The sequence below is a fragment of the Aquila chrysaetos genome, chromosome Z (assembly GCF_900496995.4).
Source record: "Aquila chrysaetos chrysaetos chromosome Z, bAquChr1.4, whole genome shotgun sequence".
Classification (NCBI taxonomy): Eukaryota; Metazoa; Chordata; class Aves; order Accipitriformes; family Accipitridae; genus Aquila; species Aquila chrysaetos.
In genome coordinates this window covers 61,812,092-61,830,731 of record NC_044030.1, presented here as the reverse complement: position 1 = coordinate 61,830,731, position 18,640 = coordinate 61,812,092, and the positions used below count along the sequence as shown (strand labels likewise).

At 36.1% G+C, this 18,640-nt stretch overlaps 1 protein-coding gene across 2 annotated transcripts in view; it reads right to left on the bottom strand.

The window, feature by feature from the left end:
- SCAMP1 (secretory carrier membrane protein 1) overlaps positions 1–18,640 on the bottom strand; it is a 48,895-nt gene continuing 30,255 nt past the window's right edge. The window contains exons 4-8 of one of the 2 annotated variants that reach the window (XM_030005829.2): positions 15,464–15,592; positions 8,910–9,069; positions 7,099–7,200; positions 5,163–5,280; positions 1–3,348 (exon numbers count right to left, since the gene is read on the bottom strand). In XM_030005829.2, coding sequence (XP_029861689.1) covers positions 3,184–3,348; positions 5,163–5,280; positions 7,099–7,200; positions 8,910–9,069; positions 15,464–15,592 — 674 coding nt within the window. In that variant the 3' untranslated portion in view covers positions 1–3,183. The remainder of the gene's footprint in view (positions 3,349–5,162; positions 5,281–7,098; positions 7,201–8,909; positions 9,070–15,463; positions 15,593–18,640) is intronic. The other variant, XM_030005828.2, reaches the window with a different exon arrangement.

Genomic DNA, 18,640 nt, shown 5'->3' with positions numbered 1-18,640 from the left:
TTTTCAGCAACTTCATTTTACTTTCAATAGTGTTTTAGGATTCACTTAATGCCTGCAGAATTTCATTCAGTAACGACAGAACATGTTTAGATTTTAACCCTCGTGAGTTTACAGCACAAGAAAGTGGGCTGCGAGTGTTTTCAGAATTTTCTTCGTAAGAGTTGAGTAGACTAATTCTCAATACCCTAATGTATTATTTTGATAGTGGACATTCTGCTTCCCCATTTCAGCAGAATTACAGCACTTATATACAGAATTATAAAAACCAAGTGAGACTTTACACAGATCATCCACCCTGCACATTATCCTGACCATTAGAAGAAAAATCCTTATATTGGTGAAAACTATACAGAGCAAACACCCAGGAAAAAAGTCCTTTTTTATTCTATGACACTGTGTTAATACAATAAATATACAAAAGTTCTGAACTAGTCAGACATGCAACAGAGGGACAGAAGTGCATTTATACAGAACCATGACATTCACCAGGATGACAGAGCATTGTTAGTAATTTACAAAATATACAAACATCCCTCAGATAAATAAAACCAACTCCTAAATTACAGATCAATGACTACTGACATTCCAGTGTTTAAACTTCATACTTTGTACTCAGTTTGCCACTATACTACAAAATGACAACTTACGTGGGTGCCATACTCTGAGTAATTAATAAAAGTCCGTAAAATCTAGTTTTCATTAGGTACAAAATATTTTAACAAATACCAGCCTTCCATTGTCAAAGCTAAACTCAAACTTCTCCCTCCCTTTTGGGCTGCAAAGTGTCAGAGATTTCTGGTTTCAACAACTCACGTGTAACTGAACCTTGAATTTCACTAAGGAGGATTAAATCCATACATTCAACCCATGACATTACAAATCAAAGCTCCCTATACATAGAACATTAAATATGTTTTCTCAAAGAGTCTTTAAACATTTGAGAAAAAATCTACCTGCCAAATTCAGGTTTTATTCCTAACGTGTTTCTCCATAATATATTCTGGTAATGTATGTTATTATGCAATCTTCAGCTTAAGTTAAATTGCAAGGATGATGTCCCTGGGATTCCTATCCAAGAGATACCAAGGGAATTGCTTAAATTTAGATTTAAAAGTAATCCATAGTAGAGTTCCTAGATACAACCCTCAAGTTAAGTTTAAAAGATTATGAAAAGAACAATCTTGATACACAGCTGCTAGAAGATGGTGCCTGATCTCAACAGAAAATTGTGGCTTTTATCTGGAAAGCTTTTAACAACATTCCACACAAATTTAAGTTCAATGCTAGCATGTCCACTAGTATGAAATTGTAGAGCCCCTGTACACAGAATATTTAAATTGCTTTTAACTTCATGATGCAGAGAACATTTAGAAGCAAGTATATTCATTAATATGAACTTCAGCATAGGTGAAACTACAACATTTGTCCAAATTCAAGTTGGATTTAAAGAAATTAGCAAAAGAAAGGAGACTAATAGGGACTTCATGCTAACAGTGCAATATTGATCCAGGGATTAAGCTGGGGGTTTTATTTTTTGTAATGCTCCTCTGTTATTATGAATACAGTGTAGTGAAAAAGAATTTATGAAAGTCAGCCCACATTCAGAACATGGAGGGGCCTCAGAATTTTATGCTGTCTTACTAAAGGGGATTCACCTTAAGAGCCAAATTCATTTCAGCCACAGTGTATACTTATACAGGTTGTGTGATGCGGTCATTCCTGCTTTCATCTCCTAAAACAGAGTTCAAAAAAACAGCCCAAGTATTGTGCATAAGACTCATGAGGCAATCCAAGACTATTTATAGTCTTCAAATGAGAGAAACATGACGTTATACTAAGTTCTGATTATATTCTAGAATATAATGATGGTATGTACCATTATGGATTGTTCAGTTCCACAGCACTAATTTAACCTTTTAGGCCTCCAGTTCAATGAGTTAAAAATTAACTTTGTTAAAGATGGAAGATTTCTCACTTTTCCAACTCAAAATAGTTTAAAAGCTTTTTTGCCTCAGCTTAAATCACATCACAGAGATGGCTGAGTTAACATTAAAATGAATTCAAGTATCTGTTAAATGCCATTGCTTAAAAAGCTTGGTTTTAGACATGTTAGAAAATTAAATATTGTATATTTAGGTTTTTGGACAAGCAGTAAATGGAGTGACTGACTAGGCTAGAGATTTAGTACCACTGTTAAACACAAATCTACACCTAAAAAAAAAAAAAAAAAAAACCAAAAACAAAAAATCGCCAATACAACAAAAATACCACTGCACATAGAATAGGGAAGATAGGCAAGAAACTAGTGTTCTAGAAGTCAATATTGGTTTCTTTTCCAGCAAAATTATTACCCCAAGACATGAATATTGAAATTAAAAATAGCAAATATATAATCATTTAGCTCTGTGATTGAAACCATTGAAACTTCCTTAAATTGTACACTGCATTACACATTCTATAACAGAGAATGTTTATGCACCATAGTAATTTCTCACAGGTAGAGAATACTCCATGAAAATAGATACAAACAAATGCTATTATTATAAAGTGGCAAAAACACTATTTAAACAAGATCAGATAACTCAACAGTATTCATGCAAACTTACAGGTTTATATCAAAAGACTTATCCTAAAAAAAACCCAAGAAAAGAATTTATAGTATCTACCCTACTTGCATTTGTCCTCCAGCTGCTGCTGAAATTGCAAAAGCAGTAGCCAAACTTAACTTTCTACATCTCTCAGCCTACCCCACTTCTTATAGTAGAAATAGGGAAAACAGTTCTTACAAAGAAAAATAATTGATCCAAAGTACTTTCTTGAAGTTTAAAAAAATACCAGAGTGAACCCACTAAAAAAACCTTCTGAATTCTTAATACATTTATTTGATCATTATATACCACAATTCATTCTCAGGCCAATTGTTGAAATTATTTATCCCCCATAAAATACAGAAGGCTTTATATTCGAGAATGTAACATCTTAAAAAAGGGCAAAGAATGGTTATCTTCTTAAAATAAATAAATTTACAATAAAATAAACCAAACATTTCCCATTTTACCCATGCACAGCTGCAGAAGAGACAAACATGCTGTGTGAATTTTGATCTAGGCTTTTAGGGAATATAATAAGTGAATGGAAAATAAAGTACAATTGACAAGAACCGTGATGAATTTTTATGTTTCCCTACATTCGGTTACCCTTGAATGCATTCTGAGCTGCACTGGTTGCTGCTGTTGATGCGGCATTGGCTGCAGCAGTTTGTACAGTTTTGTTGGACATCACTCCTGTTGCAAACTCCTGCTGCGCCTTCTCAAAACTAGCACCAGTCGTGCGGTAGAGACCATGCACCTAGGGAGTTGGAAAAGCAATGAAAAACAGTGCTGAGCCTTCCATTTCCTGGTAGACTAATAGCAATGTCTCAAACATGAAGCAGAGCTGTGTGGTGGGGAAATCTGGTTTGCTCATGTGTTTGGAGGGATCCAGAAATGAGTAAACAGACTTTTTTTCCACAAATCCTACAACTTTTGATTGCCCTGCTGCATGTAGTTTGCAAGTTCAGAGGGGTCTCATAGGTCTTTACTAAAATGTGTATGGTGTCTACTGCCTGAAATAACATATTTAAATACACGAACAGGCTGCATCCTTAGCATAACACAGGGCTCGTAGCTCGCAAAAATGTCTTCCGTCTCAATTTGTATACAACTTGTAATGCTCATTAAAAGAGTTAGTAAGTGTGCATGTTAAAAAAACCAGCAGGAGACAAAAACAAAAAAATAGTTTTGAATCCACTGTGTCAGTAACATTGGTGAACCTTTTTCTACATCAATTTTTAAAGAATTTTAATTTCTCTGATTGATACAGTTACAAGAACAAGCTATGCTATGACTGAATATTAAAAAGCATAAAATATCCTAATAATGCAGATATGTATCTGCTAAACTAGTGTGATGACCCATAGCTCTGCATAATAAGCAGAGATATCAAACAATATCGCTTAACAAACATGCTAAACAATATGGCATATAACCTCTAGTACAACAAAAAAACAAGTCCTGAGTAACTTCCAATTACCTGAGTATTAAAATTAAAATGCTGTTTCTGATTCATATTCTATCAAGTCACAATAAAGTGTCAAATAAGACTGCAAAGACATTTTCATTCAAGTGTAGCAAGAAAATTAATGTTGTAACTTTTTTCTTTGTTACAAATGTGACTGTTTCTCATCCATAAAGATACACCAGGTCACATCTGAGTATGCAGGTTTTTTAAAATAATCCAGATGCATACGGTAGGAAGAGTGTAAAAAAAAAAAAAATGCTCCACCATACATTTTTCTTGCTTGTTTCTTTCTCCTGTACCTGAATATTTTTATACAGAAAACAAGTAAGGAGAAGGGACATCTCCAGGGAACACTTAAAATTTCTGCCTTACTGTAAATAGGCCAGAAGACCTTGGGTATGTGAAAATCTTTAAGCATAACTGTAACTGAGGTTGAATTATTAGAATTGCCAGCACATCATCATCAGAATTCTCAGTTACATTTTATCTACATCAAAAACTTACCAGCACATTCGTATCTAAACTTAGGTCTTCTGGATGGAAATTCACAAAAAGTAACCAAGGGAAAAAAGCATCTTTCTTTGAGCTTTCATGATATGCAATCATTAACTGGCAACAAAATGTTAAAATAATAGAAGCAGAGAAATAAAAACCCTTTTCTGAGGTGCCAGGCATCTCCCTTTTCTATTGATTTTAATGGGAATGATTTTGGTAAGAGCTGAAACCTAGCAATCATTGGAATCACACTTCACTCAGCCTGATGAATCACCACAGATTTGAAAATCACAACCTGGCATCTACAGGTACAATCATAGTGTCCAGTGCCTTCACCTACCGTTTCAGTGTGAGCTTACCTCCCAATTTCTTTTACTCAGAGCTATCCTTCCCCATTTTAGTTTGCAGAAAATACGTGCATTGTACAAACAGCATTTTGTAACTCCACAACAGTATAAGCAAAAAAGTACAGTTGTTAATAGGTAAGGCACACCCCCAAGAATTTAATTTAATTCCCATTACTTTGTAAGAGAGTACCTCTCTCAAGCAGGAAAACAAAACCCAGATCAAACATAGGAAACAGAAGAGGGGAATAATATGTAACTTACCTTTTTAAACATAACTAATGAGATAACAGCAGATGCTGTGAAAAGTGCAGCTATGATTATCATCATAATGCCAACAGGAATACTCTTATTAAGACCAGTAAGAGATGAAATCCACCCACTGAAGGAAAAAGAAAGGACAAACTTCACTAGCACAGCACATGAACCATTCAACCACAGGTATCCACATCAAGGGAAGCTTTAAAACCTCCTGTTTCTGATCAACCTTGAATATTTTTGAAGAAAAAGTCATGGGAATTTTACATAAACATATTTCAGTTCTATTGTAAGCTTTTAGAGCTTAGTTTCCATTTTTCCCAATGCATGCAGTGAAGCTATATGAAAAATTGAAGTAAAGATGATTACCCTTGAGCAGAATTTTGGAGAAATTAGAGAGTTGCTCAACAACTTTGGAGTTTTTTTTGTCATACTGTCATGTCAGACTGATTTAAGACTACATGACTTCATGGAAGAGAAAACATCCCTAAAAAGATAGCTTCTAACGTCTTTAAATATAAACCAAAAACAGGCCACAAACACACACAGCTTCTGTGTTGGAAGACTTATTTAATTGTATCCACACAATGATGCTTTCTTCATTGGGGTTATCATCAGATTAATTAATAGAAAAGATTGCGCTCTCAGTATCTACTTCAAACATTTCCCCATTCTTCAAAATTGAAACACCAACAGAAAAATACAATATCAAACTTGAAAGCGCAAAAAGCAGGTTGCCTTAAGAAAAATAAAACATTCAGACAGAAAAGATTCTTCCACAGAAAAAAATTTCCATAAACCCAAACAATCTTAAAACTGTCCTCTACCTGTTTCAAATTGCTTTGATATCCCCAATGTCCAGCCAGACTCCACCACAAAACTCCAAAATCCAAACTGTAATTAGAACTTTCATACCCCTTCCCCAAGTATCCTTAAAAGCACATTCCACATACTTGGAGAGTTGGCCCTCTAAAATACATTTTTATTTTGTTAATGTCAATCAAGGTATCTATGAAAAAGCAAAATAGTGGATATGAGAGCAAAAATAATAAAACAGGATCTTTCCTTAAATTATTGTTCTCAAGCAGTACTGTTTTGTCTGCCTTACGTATGTTTAGAGGTCAGCAGCAAAAAGCACTGATACAAAGAAGTGTCACTACCCAGCTACAGTACTGTCAGTCATAGCTCTCCATGCTACCAGCAGGCTACTACAACCATGCTTTTAGTTAATTAAAGCTTGTTGGTTTTTTTTTTCCAAGGACAGTGACTGATTCCCAATAGCTTTTCTTCGATATTATACCTCGAAGCCTCAAATAGCTGATACACATAAAAGCTTCATGTAAAAGCTTATATAGTTAGAAGCATAAAAAAGAAAAATCAGCTATTATAGAATAAGGACCTCACTTGGACAAATAAGCTTTTCAAATAGTATCAAAAATATAGCACTATATTCACCCAAATACATTGTTGACTCATTCTTCAAATTTTAGCCATAAATTTCCTTAATAAGTAGTAAGTATATTAATATAATTAGAATTAATGATACAAAATAATAGGAAAACAGTATATTATTACTGTCTTAATAATTTTCATTTTCTCTAAGTTTTGCTTATGTCTTTATGTTAAATATAAGCAAGTAACATCTCCACAAGCCACCAAAATAGAGGAGGTTATGTATAAAAGGATAGTTCAAAGTGGTTTACATTGAAGGACAAAATTTTGATCAGCCTAGCAACAGAAGTACCTCACAATCCTGGGATATGTTTCACCCACTTTTCCTAGTTAAGAGCACTCCAAAAATGCTTTTTTTGAGTGCTAAATTTAACAATTCTGGTGAACACAAGATATTATTTTTAAAAAACAGACTGTATTGCAGGTTCTGTATCAAATCTGAGTGTTCATCTCACAGACAGTACAATGCTACATCAAACAGAATACTCACCAGTTTCCCCATCTTTGAAATCCTGCAGCTTGAAGTACATGTACAGCAAACTGACAGATATATACAAAGAAGAACACAAAGAACCTGAATGAACTGTCACTCCTGAAAGAGGCGGGGAAAAAGATTAAAGCAGCCAGGAAATTAATGACTTTTTGCAAATATTGTAGTACCAATCTAAAATTTTTTTCTGCATTAACTAGAGAAAAAGTGCTTTCATTTATTGACAGTCAATTGAAGTATCAGTAATTCTGTGATTTTGTAGAGTGTTCATTGGCAAGAGCTGCTCCTCCTTCTTTAATATAGTATTTTTGCCACCTGTACCTCTAACACAGGTGAGAATAGCAGCAATATACTATTCCTTCGTGTTCTGTTCAGCACACAGCAGGGCCTCTTAGACAAAACATAGAAGTTTTGCTACAATGCATGAAAACCAGAATTCTGCTCCACTTTCAGACTGAAGTTCACAGTGCTGGCAGGATGGGAAGAAAATATTTCACTTGTAAAAGGAAATAAAATCTAATATGGAATTACTGAAACATAGTGCAGACCAGAATACTGAAGCCACTGTTGTTTAAAAGCAAAGTATACAAGATATGTTTGCTGTTTAAATTACTAAAATGCCAGCCTGACATAGACTGAAAGTAAAAAAAAAAAAAAAGTACAGGCAAAATCTCAACAAAGACCTCAGCTTATTACTGTCACAACTAATGATCATATGATATGCTTGCTACCAGAGTTCTAAAGAAAGTAGAAATCGCGTAGTTAAGTCACAGAATCAGATTTTGCCATTCACAGCTCTTACTGCAGAAGGGAGTTTGTTCATTTCTATTTATTGAACCAGTTCAGTTCAGAAACTATTTCATTTTCAGCTGAGCAACTGACCAACAGTTGAATATGCAAGAAGTAGTTTTCCTTTTCCAAACAATCAATATCCATTAAGAAAAGCTATGGATTTACTAGAGAGCAAATGCAAGTTAAACTATATGATTCCTCAAAGATGTGTGGGTACAGCAATACCTCCTTGGTTAGCAAAAAGAAACATCTCATTTAGTCTAAAAGGTTATGCTTAACTGCAATTTCTGGTCATCAATCTTTCTCTACAAGAATTAGTGCACTTTAACTGAGACTATCTTGAATCACTTCAATGTAAAAAAAAATCCCAAGAAATACTGCAAGAGTACAGGATTTAGAATCTCTACTTGCTGATTTTCACCAAAAAAAAAAAAAAAGTTCAGTTTTGCATGCAAACCAACCATTCTATTCTTAAACTCAATGCTACCACACCTCACGCTTGTGAAGTCTGCAAAGATTGCTAAAAGCTAGGAAAAAACTAGACTCTGATTACTATATACCTGCTCTACTCATTCTTAAGAATCTCAGCCTACTTCAGTTACAGACACTGTAGGTCACTCAACAACATAAGATTTTTAAGTGTAGTTTTATGATGTTCATTCAGGAAGCCAAAATGTAAGACACCCTTAACTATTAACCTCTCAAATTCTTGGTGTGAAGGGACAGAGATTTAATGAGAATCTTCCTTAGAATTGTTATCAGCTCAATACAAAGTTAAATATTTCCTACAAATATTTTGTCAATAGTAGAAGCTATAAATACTTTAAAGGGTATTCCATGATATTCCTAACTATTGCCATCTATGTTTCAAATACAACAACTGAATTAATGGCAAACATACTACTTGTTTCTAATAAAAGCATATTAAAGGATTATCATAATGATAATCAAGCAAATTCTGGAATGTTAATGCATTTCAACAAGTTTTTAAATATCCTAAGTCAAGCCGAAGTGTTTACCTGAAAGCTCCATAAAGTGGTCTGTACCAGCAGACAAAAGAACAAGGGGTAAAAAGCAAGAACCAGAGAATACTCAATCCAAAATCAACCCCTCGTGTAGCATCAACGTAAAACCAGGCCAAACATCCAAAGATATTAAGAAACAGTGTCACTGTATGGACTGTAGAAGCAAAAGCAAAATAGTCTTAATTAAGTTATGTTTATACAATAAATTATTACAACTGTTACAGTAATACCCAAACTGAGCATTTTTAAACAAAACATCAGTATGCTGACTATAAATCAATACCCTCTCAATACCCTCAGCAATAAGCTGATTTTTATACAGTCTTCCAACTTTCAGGTAAACTGTGTATTCACAAGTGAAAGTACTGAACATGAAAATTCAAGTACTATCAGGTATATGGTGAAGGAAAAAATCCTGTCATAAAAATAAGATATTTTGAAACTTAAAATGACAAAAAAGGAGGTTTCTATAGCTGCAATAATAGATACTTTTTCTACAGTAATAACTTGATACAGATATTTAACAGACTACTGAATATTTTTTGAGACAAAGCTTATAAATTATGTAAAATACATCATAGATTTAGTTAGCACTGTCCACATTCTAGTTTGAAAATAAAAATTTCCAAAGAACCTTTTTAGTGAAAAGCTCTTTGATGTAATAAAGCAAAAAAACCCCACTTAGTAAAAATGTTTCTCAGTAAAGTAAGATGTGCAAGAAGCTGTTCTAGATGCTTTAATACATATTGCATATTCAACTATTTCTTACAACATTGGTCTTAAACACCTGCCCTTTTGGTGCTCTGTTCTTAGCTCAATAATAGTATTTTCTCATTCGCAGACCTTGTTACAGGTTAACTATTGAATTTCTACTCACGAAAATGCATTGGCATTACAACTTCACAGTTTATTTCAAAAATATTTAGTTCTTAGAACAGAAAAAGATACAGCAGTATTAAGAAACATAACGACTACTACCTTCATGCTATCTGACACAGAAGTTAGTTCTGCCAGACTTAAAAGACGAACATGAATTTCTGTCTTTGTTCAGCAATAACCAGTGATTCAGGAGTGATTTTGCTATCTCAGAGGACGGTTTCTGTCCTTGTGGACCAGGATAAAGTAGAGTATTTATAATTTAGAGTGCACAATCTGCTCTTGCAGCAACAATTTTTTATTTAAATTCAGAGAAACATTTCAGTCATTCTACTGGAAGGTAAGGTTAACAGAAGAACTGGCAAGATAATAAAGATTCTGAAAAAAAGACTCCACAAACTCTTTGCTGCCCTCTTAACTAGTTGGAAAAAATCTTAAAGCAAAATGCCCACATCATTGCATGGACAAATCATATTTTCCACTAAGAGTCACTAGAAACACGAAACTTTTTACTTTCAAATAAAAAGCATTTAATGCATCTATGTATCTCAGCACTGTTCCAAGAGGTCAGCAAAGCAACTCATTTCAGAATTTGTGTGTATATGCCTCAGAAAGCACAACAAATGATACAAATCCAAATTCCTGCCTGCCTTTAACAAATATGAGAAAGCTTACTAAGGAGTATTCTTTCTTTTTCTAGTCAATACTGGAAAACAGGGAGATGCCCTCGATTACTAGATACATCCACATTCTGGTGGAGTTTGAACTTTCAGAAATTACCACTTTTTTTGTAAGTGCAATTATGATAGCAGGAGAAGTTTTAAAAGAATACCATCCATGCAGAAGAGGGTTGAAACATCACACCTGCTACTGATACTTCTTAGCACAATAAAGCCAGGAACACAGGGGTCTACTTCACTACTGTCATGGACAATCTCAGCTGTAAAAGCCAAGTGTTAGCAAGCTATGGATGAAGACACGGGACTTCACTGACAATTCTCCCTTCGCTCCAGTCGCCCTTCTCTCTGCCTGCTGCAAGGTACAGAAAGGCATTTGTTCTTTGAGCCAACGCCTTCACTAAGTGACCTAGATAAGCTTTGCTGTTGTATGAACAGACAGATGTTTTTATGTTCAGGGTAATGGTTTTAAGTACCTTCCACCTACTTGCCACTTCAAATTAAACCATAATACAAGTTATTATAATGACCACATGGGGGCTGAAGTGACCTAAGGCTTTGGCAGAAGTCTGCAACATGCAATGTCTATAGGACAGTAACTTCACAGCTATACCAATACAATACTCAGTGTAAAGGGATCTAAGAAAGCCTTCTCTTAGTTTAGCTGTGGAAGCAGTTGAATTAAAAAAAAGAAAAAGGGCATTCATGCCAGAATAAGAGTGAAAAATGGGAAATTACATTAGTTCAATAAATATTTAGACTCAACTTAATTTTTATTAGGGTAAACTTCCTTGTACAGAAGAATCCTACTTAGATATACATTCCCTGTCTTAATCAACTACACTTTATCATCTGTTAATGTCTGAAAGTGAATTGTAGATAAAGACCGTAAGTTGCATCACTGCTATCTGGCATCTACATTATTGAGATGATTATTTTGCCGTCCCATTCGGGACTGTATGAAAATAGATTTTTGTAATATGTTTCATTTCAGTAATGTTTTATTGATGGCATTCTTGGGAAACCAAAGTCCTCACTAGGACACATGACAGAAGAGTGTGCTTCTTCCCAGGAATCAGCTGGACTGTCACGCTGTGATGGGCTGCCTCAAGGAGAATGGGATGCCTACAAAACAGAGAGTTTTGAAGCCACAGGGCAACTGACAAGTCAGGACAAAGCTGGTCAAGTTCAGCCGCACACAACCTTGGAGCACAGAGTGGCTTTAAATGTATGTAATTTAAGCTTTTGTTCCTTGTCTGTTCTGCTCGTTTTGGAGGGGGGGCAGGTAAGACATGTGCAAACACACCTTACAAACAACAGAAGTATTTTCCACAGAAAAAAATATATTCTAAAGCAGGCTTAGATCAGCACATAACATAAGCACACGCTATCAAAAATGTGCAGCTGTTTTTTTGTCTCTATACAGTACATTAGGACTTTAGTTAAAATATTGGACAGTCCACATTGTAGAATTCTTGATGCTACACATTAAAAATACCCATAGTAATATGGAGTGGACCAAGCAATGAATCTGTAAGACAGCAACCAACAATCAGACCTCTAGAAAACATAAGCTACCAAGACAGGCTGAGTAAACTATGCTAAAAAGGAGATGACTAATGGGGGTCAATGTGTTCTGCGTAACAACAGTGGACAGAACAGGGAAGATCAAACACAGGAAGGGAGAATTAAAATATATACTGGGAAACGTCTTCTAATGATAAAAGACAGCAACACACTATAACAGGCTTGGGAGGAGTTTATGAAGTGTCCATCCTTGGAGGTTCTCAGGAAGAGGCAGAACAAACATCAACACAGACTGATACATGTACTATTGATCATATCCACAGACAGAAGGATGGATGAGGTGAAACTCTCCTAAACAGAAAAAACACCATAAAAGTTGGCACTTTGGGGTATTATTTTTCTACCAAAATCTACAGTTTAAATCATTGGTCTTTGAAAACCTTTAAAAGTCTTGATCATAGAAAATGGAAACATTCACAACCTATATAAAGTAACAAATGCAAATGCCTCAAAAGCCTTCCATGAGATTAAGCAGCTCTTTGGCTGCTAACTTCAAATAATAAATATTCTTTGGTATTAGATAGGGGTCAAGAGTCATGGAACATTAGTAACAGCATAGAAAGATCTAAAAAGTAGCGCTCAGTGCTAAAGTGCCAGGAATACTGTCATTCTATCTGCAAGCCACTAAAACAGCAATGGTCACAAAACCAAGAGAGAATGGGAAAGCTCCACCAGCAGCTGAAAGAGGCCATTGCTAACTGATTGCTGTCTCGTTCACAAAAACATGGGAGCACTCAGTAAGTAAAAAAAAGGCTCTCCCCAGGGGAAAAAAAAACCAAAACCAAAAACAATAACAATATGTGCCAAGGTAAAACCACATCCACAGATCAAAAAACTCTGACTTCTGATACAAATAGAGAAAAGATGGATGAATCCACACAATAGGGATACAAACAGACTTGTTTTCTCATGAGATAAAGAGCATATAGGTCTGAAACAGGTAAAACAGTTTCCTCAGATACAATAAGGATATAAAAATTGCTACTGACCACAGAAACACACAGAAAATTGAAACAGGAAGGTTTGTTCCTAGGGCTGCTAAAAAGGAAGAGGAAAACTAACCTTTACGAAGTGCTGAGCACACCATCCTAGATTCATCCAAATGTGATTTTGTTCACAGAACCCCTAGGCCTTACAAGACCTAGGAAGTTCTGGAAGAAGAAACAAAATGTAGGGTAGAGCAGCAAGCAGAAGCAGGCTGGTTTGCTATGGTAATCAGTGCTTCCACTGAGGAAGCATCGCCACTCTAATGAAAAATGAGCCAAACCATGTAGATACAATCCTAGGAAAGAAGAGTCACAAGGACTGATTCAACAGCCAGCCCTAAAGCACAGAGTTCTGTACTCAATCCTTTTTTTTTAGCCTGAAATAGATTTTGTCTTTCTTTTCCTTTATTACGCCCTCTTCCTTCCTTCCTGAGTAATCCCTAAGACAGAGAGTACTAGAGCTAAAGAAGGAAAAGAGCAAGAGGACTCAGTTAAAATTTCAGTCTACCTAGAAGAAAATCCATCATGTTAGTATAAAAGAGCAACTCCTATTATTTTGGAATACTATAACGTTGCTGCTTCTTTAATTTATTGTCATAAGAAGGAAAAACAGCAATATTCCAATTCTCACTGCCCAACTTCACGTTGTGTTCAAAACATACAGCACTTTCAGAACTCAGTCCTGCAAATGGCCAGAATTAGAATCATAGAATCATTTAGGTTGGAAAAGACCTTCAAGATCATCGAGTCCAACCATGTCCTGAAGTACCCCATCTACTAACTTTCTGAATACCTCCAAGGATGGTGACTCCACCACTTCCCTGGGCAGCCTGTTCCAATGCCTGACAACCCTTTCAGTAAAGAAATTTTTCCTAATACCCAATCTAAACCTCCCCTGGCACAACTTGAGGCCATTTCCTCTCATCCTGTCTCCAGCCACCTGACAGAAGAGACCAGCACCACCTCACTACAACCCCCCTTTCAGGCAGCTGTAGAGAGCGATAAGGTCTCCCCTCAGCCTCCTCTTCTCCAGGCTAAACAACCCCAGTTCCCTCACCTGCTCCTCATCAGACTTGTGCTCTAGACCCTTCACCAGCTTTGTTGCTCTTCTTTGGACACACTCCAACACCTCAGTGTCTTTCCTGTAGCGAGGGGCCCAAAACTGAACACAGTACTGGAGGTGCGGCATCACCAGTGCCCAGTACAGGGGGACGATCACTCCCCTGCTCCTGCTGGCCACACTATTTCTGATACAGGCCAGGATGCCGTTGGCCTTCTTGGCCACCTGGGCACACTGCTGGCTCATACTCAGCCGGCTGTCGACCAGCACCCCCAGGACTAGTAACTATCCTTAAATTTTGGAGTACCTGATCTTAGATTTCATATAAATCTTACATGTCTGTCAGATTTATGAGAGTCACTAGTGATTCTACAGTGTAGTCGCTTATTTGAAGATTAATGACTCAGCAATGAATATAGAAAGATGCAGATTATGATGAAGTGGAATTCACTTGATTCAATGGTGACTGCTCATTTTATGTGTTTCAATTACATGGTTCAATCACAGTAATAAAATTACCAGATTAACAGGTAAAATTACAGAGATTTGCTAACTAAATCTGAAGCCCTGAAAAAAATACAGGAAAGTTCTGAAATTCACATTCCCTTAGTATGCTAAAAATATATTAAAGGCATCAAAGCACCTAAACCTTTGGAATTTCCGCGGTCTCAGAGTAATTATTAGACTCTCATCACACTGGACAAGCCAGAAGAAAGAAATGTTGTGGCATCTGGATATTTGGTTCACCCAGCATTTCTCCAGTGAAAACACAGCACCTGAACGACGGCAAAATTCACCCCACAAAGATGATGTAGAGCATTCTTGGTGTATAAAGGATAGTTTTAACATGGACTGATTCTTCAGCTAATTTACTTTACACTATTTTTTCAAATAGACTAAAATGATATTAAGTGTCTACTATAGACTAAAAACTATATTAAACTATATAAAACTTGTATATTAAAGCAAATGGATATTACACTTCTTTAACTCATGAGTCTATTAACACTGATTGTGAGTTCTATTTCTTAATATATAAGCTGATTTTAAAAACAGTAAAATTATTTCTAAGTTAATATATGGTCAAATCTCATTTTACAACAGAGATACTTAAAAGAGAAAGATGCAATATACTAGAACCAAATTGCCTTAGGATAATTCTCCTCCTTTTTTTCTGTGGAAGCTTCTATGAAGTAACTCAATACTTTTAAAATTGAAGCTAACAAAAAGATTTCACTTCAGCATTTGACTTCTGGATTTAAAACAATTTCTCATTACAGATATTGCAAAAGCCAAAGTAGCAGGTATGTATCACCAAGTTTGAAAAGGCACTTTGTTTTTTCTTCTAAAAAAAATACTTACACATCCACAAATAGTACATAATCTTTACTGTCTTCTGGAATTCTACAGGAATGTCTACAGAAAAGTCCTGGTAGAAACAAGGACCTACTGGAAAATTCTCAGGAAGAGGTGGCCAGTTATTTTTTCTACCTGCAAAACAGAAAAAAAAAAAGGGGGGGGGGGGGGAGGCACTTTATAATACAGTTTTAATCTCTGTATACTATAAAGAGGTATGCATTCAGACTTGTTCAAATTGTTTTATGCATGAGTTTCACAAGCGTATGGATAACTTGGGCTACCAAAACCCAAGACTTTTATCAGCAATACTCACACAATACTGAAAATAAACTTCAGAAATAAAATACAATGAAGTGGAGACAGATCAAGGAAAGCACAGTATTTTATCTATGTAAAAGACTAAGCAGGCATCTGACAGTTCCTATAAAGTAATATGAAAAGAGAATTCTTCACAAAACAAGCAGATATGGTCAGACAAAAAATTTCTCAGAGTCCCTGGACTTTTAAATGCACATTTCCCTATAGTCCCACCATACTCACATACTACGTAGAACACAAAGACTGGGAACTGAAAAGCATTCTGCATTCTCAAAATCCTGGTATTTTTAACACCAGGCTATCTCTAACACTTTAAACTAGTTCCCAATATAGTTTACAGTCAAAGCTTTACCTAAAAGTCCTTAAGCCCCAAGAAAGGCAGCTACTGAAATGGTCTAAACTACTTCTTTGTTACAAGAAGATACCCTACAGCATGATTGTATTTTGATACAGTTGTGTGAGAGAGTGAGGACACCACAAAGGACACAGTGTCAGGCACTTGGATTTCCTATATGCTGATCTGCTCACAGGCTAGAGTATACATTCTGCCAAACACAAAGCATACCAAGTACAGACTCAGAGATTCACCTGAGACAGTAACTGCAACAAACCTTTACCACAGCATTTCAGGTTCTGGATGCAAGAGATACATTAATCACCATGTTCCAAAAGTGGAGCTGAACTAGAGACTAACCTAAAGGCACCTTTATTTGAAATTCTGACAAGGTTTTCCTTGCAATTTCTATCTTCAACCCTATCTTCACTAGCAGTTCATCTGGTAAGAACAGAAAATTTGCAAAGCTTACATACTTGGATTATTTATTTTTTGTTTCCCCACTCAGACAAGATAAAGCTATCAGTTCTGTCCAAACAGGTCCAAAGCACTGAGTATCTGTTAAGTTTTCTGCCTCTTCTACTGAAATTTCTACCAAGCCTTTCAGAGCAGGAGATTGGCAGAGGGAACGTACCGAAGGCAACCAAGTAATATTCCCATCCATATTAAAAACTACTTTGGGATTCCTTATGTGAAAAATATCTGATAATAATTCAGATTTTCATGCAGCAGTATATGGTTATTTTTTCAGGACCGACAGTTTCAAGAGACGAGTTATGGAAAAATTGAGGTATCTTATAATAATTCAGGTTATTATTTAAGAATTGTATTTCATGTGCTTTCCTGCTGCTGTGCTACAGGTTTCAAAATTTTCAACTAGAACTGAAAGACAGCTTGGTAAGACAGTTTGAGATCAAAAACCAGGTGGTCTTTTTCTAAATAGACTTTGGATACTCATATTCCAAGATTGTATCTTGATAAGCAAAGAGCTAGCTCAGAGTTATTTCATTCAACACAAGTTACCACCTCAAGACCTATTAACATAACTTCAATGGCATGCCTACATTATTAATGCAGACACCCCCAAACTCGCTTCATGCAAGCACAGAAAGGGATTTTCAGGCATGTCCAAATGAACTAGCTGAAATAGGAAGCAGCACACTCAATTAGCTCAAATGCAATGCCACACAGGACCTGAGCAAAGACCAAAGGCATGAAGCTGAGCTGACCTACCAGCTTGAAGATCTTTGCACTGTAGACAATTGCGTATGACAACAGTGTCCTAGATGTGCAGCCAGAGTCTTAAAATTGAATGCAAATAGCTAGAGTATTGCAAAAGACCCTGTCCTCCAATCAAGACAACTCTATACTGTTTCCAAAGGAGTTCAAATGAGTGCACAAAAGAAGAAAAAAAATCAAAAGAGTATTTTTCTCCTCAGTCACAATATACAATTGCTGATTTGCAGCTTCTTTTACACAGTCATTTGGTAAAAAACTAGTATCTTCTTTAAAGCTTTAAAAGCTCCTTCTTTCTCTGCTCACCATTCCTAAAGAATCCTTTAGATTCTTCATGGATTCTTCAAGCACTTTGATGTGAACAACTGCAACCTAATAGCAAGTACCTATTTTAGAAATATCCTGAAACATGCATGGGGTATCTGTGTTATGTTCCCTAAGATACAGATGAACAAAACTGTCCCTAAAGCCCGGAAAAGAAAAGTAATCAATCCAGACCATCAATATACATCACTGAAATTAGATGAAGGGCAATATATGGAGAAGGAAATGAAAAAACAGCCAAAAAAATAATTATCTGGGAGAAGAGGTACAGAGATTTAATAGAGAGATTGAAAGGAACAAATACTGAGAAAATAAAAATGGTTTAATGAAGGGACAATATCACCACAATGCTTTTCCTTAGAAGAAGAATAGCAATTCTCCAGTCCCAGATCCTAGCAAATGACTAGCATATGACTGCTCTCTATGGCTTCCTGAGGAGGGGAGGTGGAGAGGGAGGTGCTGATCTCTTCTCCCTGGGATCCTGTGATAGGACGTGTGGGAATGGTTCAAAGCTGTGCCAAGGGAGGTTCAGACTGGATGTTGGGAAGCATTTCTTTACTGAGAGGGCGGTCAAACACTGGAACAGGCTTCCTGGAGAGGTGGTCGATGCCCCAGGCCTGTCAGTGTTTAAGGGACATTTGGACGATGCCCTTAATAACTTTTGGTCAGCCCTGAATTGGTCAGGCAGCTGGACTACATGATCATTGTAGGTCCCTTCCAACTGAAAATATTCTATTCTATAAAATTCTCTGAGAATTTGAATTACTAAGTAATTACGCAATCTGGAATTGTACTGCTGCATATTCAAAAAAAACAGCACATGTGGATACAAACCAGTCAGAATTCTATATACAAATGAAAAGGCCACACAAAGTCAACCTTGCACACAGTGTTCTGTGTTTTGTTTGGAGTTTCTTCCTAACTTCAGTCTCAAGTTCTTCCTTTTGAAAAGGAATATTCCCATAGAT